Genomic DNA, 7,648 nt, shown 5'->3' with positions numbered 1-7,648 from the left:
TATTAAGTGGTTGGAGAGTGGAGGTGGTTAAATAGAGTTTCAACCAATAGTTATAAAAAAGGTTTATGAAAAATATCAAAAAATTTATGAAAAATGATGAATAATTGATGAATAAGAATTAAAGAATCAATTGAAAATTGGGTCGACGCTAAACAAAATAGAGTCTTGATCCCTAAAATGCAAATGAGAGAAGTAAAAGAGACTGTGTACTTAATTCTTAATGCTGGTGTCCCAAAATTAACAAAGGAGGAGGAGGAGGAGGGTCATCTGTTCTCGTAGAGTCCAGATTAGCTGTATCTCTAGATCTGTGCATCTGTAAATCTCCAAGCATCTATATTATCTATATTATCTATAGAATCTATATAATCTACCTATTGTTCCGACCGCACGTGACAACATCTAGATCTACAGATTGTTCTATATCTAGAAATTTATAATTCAATAATTCATATATTTTCATTAATTAGGCTGTATCCGGTGTTGCATTAATACTACTTATTTACTAAACAATTCTTTTCTGATTGGCTCCAATGTGAATATAAATCAACCAATGGTTAATGAGCAGGTGACCCCCCTTCATCTGCGCCCTGATATCTGTCCTGTCCAGTCAATAGAAGATCAGTGATTGTCTGGCTCTCATCTGGTTCAGATCTCCAGATCTTATCCTAACTTTGCAGATTATCATCGGCGTTGAGGTCTTCGTGAGAATGGATTACTACGGTACTATGTATAACCCTGGAACAATGTACAATCCAACTCAAGAGTTCTTCCCATATGCCTACCAACATCAACCTCAACAATTCCAAACATACCCCTCCTCACCCTCACCCACTAGCAGCTCTGGTAGCTACTCACCCACCACCCGACCCTCATCAACCGGATCCTATTCTCCCTCATCACCTGGCTCCAGTTCGTTATCCGGATTCAATTCATCTCCCGGATTTTGTTCAACAACTGAAAACTTTTTCTTCAGCTCTGCTGATGTCAACGAAAAGACAAAACTCGGTCATCAATGTGTAAACTGCGGGGTGACCTCTACACCTCTATGGCGAAGAGATCCAAGTGGAAACTATTTATGTAACGCCTGTGGACTCTATCACAAGTCCAACGGCGTAAACCGACCTGTTGTTAAACCGACTCAAACACGTGTAGCCTCTAGTAAGCTAGAAGGAACAAGCTGTGGCAACTGCTCTACAACAACAACAACATTGTGGAGAAGAACAACATCAGGAGAGATTGTCTGTAATGCCTGTGGACTCTATCAGAAGGTTCACAACCAACCAAGACCAATTTCATTGAAAAAAGAGAACCTCCAAACTAGAAAGAGAAAGCAGAGCAAAGGCTCTGAGAACAAACCTGCTCTAAACCTGCTCCCAGAGCAAACCCCTGGTTCCTGGGAGCAGCAGATGAACATGAACTATTACAATTTCTACAATTATTCCCAGTTTTATTCTTATTGATATTTGGTAGTAGTGTATGTTTTGCTCTTCCTGTGATTTAATCTGTAAATATAAATTATGGATATTGTTAAATAAATATTATTATGTTGTTAATCAATTTCTTTAATTTGGAAAGAGTATACGTACAGATACATTTTCAAACAAGGATTAATGGGACTGTAAGTGTAATTACAGTAATTTCAGTTGACCCTTCATTCAAAGATAACAATTCCCAGTTCAAAACCGTACACTTGATACCTTTATTTTATCAATAACTTAATAAGTTGAAGATATTGTCATGTTTCCAGGTTTAAACGTGCGTAATTCTGATAATTTCTAGATGTTTTCCTGAAGTATAAAGTCCCTACAATAGAATATAATCAGTTTCGCATGGAAAGTTACCAGCATAAAGAACTTTGAAAAAATATTCAAAGATGGTAAATAGTAAATATGTTTTTCTTACAAGAAAATAAAAACAAATTCAAAAATATTTTTTTTCAAAAATTAAATAAAATACTTTTGTTTATTGTTACTTGCTTCAAAAAATACTTGGAATGGATCTATACCAGCTTCTAGCTTGTTCTAAACTTGTGTGTCCCATGAAATGATTTTTTGATGAATATAGAGCGACATGTCGTCTTCTTGAGATTAATTGATCTATATATATATATAAATATAAAGTAGCAACCTCTCTTTGTCTCTCTGTTTCTTAAAATGTTCGATCATAACTCAGGAACTCCTGGACCGATTTGCCTTAAATTTGATTGGGAAACTTGGTAGGAATGTTCTTAACTTGGGGTACAAGTTTTGAACTTAAATATATTTTAAAAGAAATAAATCTACAACTTAAGAAAAAATTCTTTAATTTCTTCACATAAAGTTTTTTTTATCATTTGACTTAAATATGTAATACTTAGTTTCCAGGCAAAGCCGGGTTCCCAAGCACGTATAAATAGTACATGATTATCATAACCAAGTTTAATATATTTATATTGTAAAGTCGAAAATTCTGTTTGTCTGTTAACAGTGTGTATATCCGATCCTAATTCTGTTTGTCTGTTAATAGTGTGTATATCCGATCCTAATTCTGTTTGTCTGTTAATAGTGTGTATATCCGATCCTAATTCTGTTTGTCTGTTAATAGTGTGTATATATGATCCTAATTCTGTTTGTCTGTTAATAGTGTGTATATCCGATCCTAATTCTGTTTGTCTGTTAATAGTGTATATCCGATCCTAATTCTGTTTGTCTATTAATAGTGTGTATATCCGATCCTAATTCTTAAAAAGTCCTTGACTGATTTGCCTCAAATTTTGATTAGGGCACTTGATTGAAACATGGAATGTTTTTATTCTAGTTGATCTAGTTCAAAGTTGAGCTTATAGTTCGATTATTATGCAATTATTTTTGGACTCCTATGAAAAGGCAAACATTATTTGTCCCGCAAATGAGTTAATAATTTCTTTGAAGACCACCTTTAAGAATCATAAAGTTTATTTTGGTTTTTATTCGAAATTTCTGTTTTTAATTGAAATTGAGAAAATATAAATTCAAGCATTATTCAATCTTCACAATTTGTAAGTTGAAATGTTCTTATTCATATTAATTATGAAAATAAAATACAATTTGTGTTACCCATATAGGATGAGACTTATTTGAAACCTTTCAATAAAATGGAATAACTTTTTCTATTGCCTTAACATTTGACTATTAATGACATTGATACATTACAAAAGAATTTTAAAAGTTAACAGTTTAAATGTAGCAACAAAAGTAATGTCAGCTTCAAGATTTGATATATTTGGCACAGTGGTCTTTGAGGGTGACCTTGTATAATACAATTCAATACAAAAATGTATGAATTTTGCATTGATAAATGATTTGAGTCTTTGCCACTGCATACACTCTGATTTTTGTATCCTATATATCTGAACAACTCAATAATATAGACTTTAGATATTACAAACTTTAATTCTCTTTTATCAAATATGTCAAAGCTGATTACAACATTGGGTTGCAAATATACAGGCATTCGAATATTTGATTTGGTGGCAAAGACTCAGATCTTTTTTCCATATTACTGCTTTTCTAATATGTTATAGAGTTTCTTTCAGTCTTTAACAAGTCTTCACACTTTACATTTTATGCAGAGATGTGTAGAAATATAGGCATTATTTTTAAAATTATTTACGAACATATGGAAAAAAGAGTAAATATTATTGAAAGATAGGATCGAGGATATGGTAGTTGGGGAAAAGAGCTTAAAAAAGAGAAAAATGCGCAAAGAAAGAACAAATTATCAATAGCCAAGCAAATATCTGTTTTGAAAATTGCAACGCTCTGGTATGGTGTGGTCCGGTCTATCCGTAGCGCTGAGCCAAGAAATAATCACATCTTAACCTTAGCAAAACTAATTATTTCGATAACCAATGCATTTAAGTCGTTTGCAACTTGACTTTTATTATGCTCTCAAATTTTTAATTAATTGACAATAGGGCATTTTATTTTGATTTTCTTGTCTTTACGTTTAAAAACTTGTGAGTCGGGATTTTTTTATTGAATAAATAAGAAGAATATTAATTTAGAATCAAAAGAGGTTTAGGAGGATAATGGAGGTTTAAGAGGCTAATGTAGGTTTTGGAGGATAATGGAGGCTCAGGAGGATAATGGAGGTTTAGGAGGATAATGGAGGTTTAGAAGGATAATGGAGGTTTAGGAGGACAATGCAGGTTTATCAGGATAACAGAGATTTGGAAAGTATTGCAGGGTCTGGACGATAAACAGTAGAGGGTCTAAAGGATATAGGTTTGGAGTATATTACAAGGTCCTAATGGGCTTCTTGAGTATTAACTTTTAGTAAATAATGAAGGGATCAAGAGGGGAGGGGGTTAATTCCGGAACTAGACATTTCTCTCCCCTCTAGGGTGTAATATTGGGGAGGGGTGGGGTGGTGGACTGGGCCCACGTGTTTATATTTAAATCTCTACCGTCTGGTCTACAGTCTACAGGTGGTATTCATAGATCAGGGCTGTAAAAATACTTGTAAATAATGCTCAAAGCTGAAATTGCGGAAATTTTTTCAAATTCAATATTTTAAGATTCAACATTAAAAAAAAATCTANTAGTTACCCTAAATATGCCTCCCACCCCTGTCCGTCCTTCTCTACTGTTGCCCCTGAATTCCCAGACTAATCGTTTTAATGAGATTTATTAACAGTAATTAACGTTAAACCGTCAACCAGACAAAACTGTCGAGAAATAGGAAAACCGAGAAGTTTCTAAAATAAGAGATTTCTTGGAATAATCTCGATCAAACTAAACTTTCCCAAGTGGGTTTTACCCAGGACATTTTCTTAAAAATTGCTAAAATTCCGAACGTGGATTTTCCTGCTTTGATTATTAGCCATCTGGCTCGTTCTCCTTTAGCTTTTCTAAACTATACAATATAGCCCCAGCCTATCCTAAACCATACAATCTAGCCCCAGCCTATCCTAAACCATACAATATAGCCCCAGCCTATCCTAAACCATACAATATAGCCCCAGCCTATCCTAAACCATACAATAAAGCCCCAGCCTATTCTAAACCATACAATATAGCCCCAGCCCATCCTAAACCATACAATCTAGCCTCAGCCTATCCTAAATCATACAATATAGCCTCAGCTATAAATCCTATATGGGAAAATTTCCTGGAAAAGTTATACTCTGAAACATCAATTATCCTGGAACATTTAGATAATAAGGACTCTCATATCACGGTAATTTACAAGTGTCACGATCTCAAGGAAAAATCGATGAGAGTTTTGAGAATTACTTCTTAAAATCCAAAGTTTTAAAACGCTAAAATGTACTTGTAAAGTGCTACAGAAAAGCATAAGTAAGTTAGAGTTAATCATGAAACAACGCCTAAAGCGAGCAACAAATGTTGATGCTCTCATCGAAAAACAAAAATTGACTAAAACTGAAAATTGCGAATTTTCTTATGACAATTTGGCAAATTTTCTTATGACAATTTAGCGAATTCGGCTATTCAATATTAACAAAATGTTAGAATTAGATAGAAATAATATATATGTACGTTTTAGCTTTCCTGAACTTTAGATTTGAAGAGAGAAGTTTTGCGGATTATTTTCGAGCCATTAGAGTACCAAAAAAAATATATGTATCTTGAAAAAATTACATACAGAAGAATTGCACAAAAAAATACAATTTTGCACCAGACGCCGCAATTCTTACTTTTTTTTTGACTAATCCTGTATTTACTTTATTTCTTGAGATGCTGCACTTATCTATATCCACTTTATTTTGATTCGTTTCTAACATTTAAAATGCAAAGGTTTTGATGGGTAGATATGTGGATAGAAGATAAATATGTAAATGTATAGATGGTATGGATAGATAGATATGTAGATAGATGAGTTAGAGATGGTATGTATAGATGGCAATGTATAGATGGTTTGGATATATAGATTGTATAAACTGATCCCAATGTAAGAGGGAAACAATGTAAAGTATGTGTCCCCTATACCATGACAATTCTACCAGTAGGGAGATTTAAAATAATTATTGCAAAAGTTAAAAAACAAAAACAAAATTTTTTTTCTGAGGAAAGATAATTCTTGCTTCATTTCTTTAGACACATTATTTTTTGATCACCTTGACCCCCTCCCCCTCTTATTCTGCATGTCCCCCCCCCCTCTACCCTACCCTAAGCCAACAGTAGCCAAGCCAAGCCTTTCACAAATGCAAAGTTTGTAAAAATGTAAAAATAACGTCAATATGTAAGAATTAATTTTGATAATTTTTTGTTTCTAACCACTCTTTCATGCATTAGAAATCTGTTGATTTATTAAACAAAAATCATATTTGGGAAAAATAGATGTAACATTTTTTTCTCAGCCTTTACTGGATTTTGACAAATTTCATTTATGAAAAAATTATTTGAAAGCAAAACTGGCATTTTTTGAATTTTTTTTCAATTGATTAGAAATTTAGTTCAATAATTGTATTATTCCATATTATTTATAAACGGAATATGGATAGTCATTATTCAGAAGAAAACCAGAAAACATTTAGTTAATTTATTTGTTCCAATTTATGTAAAATTATTTTGTAATGCATAGGATGAAAATTGTTATAGCCTCAGAATTTTGTTTAAAAGGGGTAAAGAGTGAGAAGGTGGTTTAAGAATGGTTTTATACAGGGTGTCCCAATAAACATGGGAATGCAGTGACGAATTCGATATCGTCTTTTTAAATAATTCTTTGGTTTAGTATAGTGATACCTACTGAGAAAGCTGTAATCTGTAAGAGTTTCGTCTGCTATGTTCACATTTTGTTTGTTTATGTTTTGACTGCATAAGGGTGTACTTAGTAAAACAAGAAAATTGCAGTATATACAAACAGAGTAAACTTGTCCGTCTTCACTGTTCATCTTGCAGAGACCTTATAAACACATCTTTACAGTATTTTACACTCTATATAAAATAAACTCTAGCAGACATAATAACTCTCTTATGGCTTTTGAAATTATGCATTACAATGCTAATTCATAACAAAGACGATATTGAATTCGTCACTGAATTTCCATGTTTTTGGGACACCCTGTATATATGTCCATATCTAAAACTAGCAGTTAGACATACCAAACTTTGAGATATGAAGACGACATTAAAGTAATTGTATGTTTATGTGAGATATTTGTTGCTATGTTAAAAATAGTTTTATCAGAAGCATGAAAATCAACTATTATGTCTGTTGACATGTTTCATGTTTATAGAACTATCTTTAATTATAACTTGAGTCAACAGGTGTCTTAGTGTTCTATTCCACAGTTTTGTAGGTCGGACTGTGTCAATGATTATTACAGGGGCGTACACAGAAAAAGGGTGTGTGCTTAGAATCCTTTCGGGCCTGAAAACCCTCAGAAACCCATAGATTTTACTGATCCTCGGTGGGGGGGGGGGGGGGGGGGTTGTGCCCCTACAGCCCCCCCTGTATACGCCTTATGATTATTAGTCGGTAAAAATTAATATTTGAAATATTAGTAACTCCTTATATGCAATTTGATAAAGAGATGTGAAATAAAGAAAGTCGTTAAATAATGGTTGTACGACAGGCCTAACTGAAATCTAGAAGTGTTGTTTTAAACAACCGGACATCCGCACATTCTTGATAGGACTAGTGTCAGGTGTCAGATGGAGGGGGG

At 33.3% G+C, this 7,648-nt stretch overlaps 1 protein-coding gene across 1 annotated transcript; it reads left to right on the top strand.

Moving 5' to 3' along the window:
• The first annotated feature begins 216 nt into the window (after positions 1-216).
• On the top strand, positions 217-1,553 carry LOC111708976 (transcription factor GATA-4). Its single transcript, XM_023482506.1, has one exon. It carries the CDS (start codon positions 708-710, stop codon positions 1,458-1,460), a length of 753 nt encoding a protein of 250 aa, XP_023338274.1. The 5' UTR covers positions 217-707; the 3' UTR covers positions 1,461-1,553.
• The last annotated feature ends 6,095 nt before the right edge of the window (positions 1,554-7,648 follow it).

The sequence above is a fragment of the Eurytemora carolleeae genome, unplaced genomic scaffold (assembly GCF_000591075.1).
Source record: "Eurytemora carolleeae unplaced genomic scaffold, Eaff_2.0 scaffold814, whole genome shotgun sequence".
In the NCBI taxonomy this organism is placed as follows: domain Eukaryota; kingdom Metazoa; phylum Arthropoda; class Copepoda; order Calanoida; family Temoridae; genus Eurytemora; species Eurytemora carolleeae.
This window is presented reverse-complemented; position numbering and strand designations above follow the sequence as displayed.

Excerpts from the sequence above, each read along its gene's own strand:
- LOC111708976 (XM_023482506.1), top strand. The coding sequence starts at position 708 with ATGGATTACTACGGTACTATGTATAACCCTGGAACAATGTACAATCCA.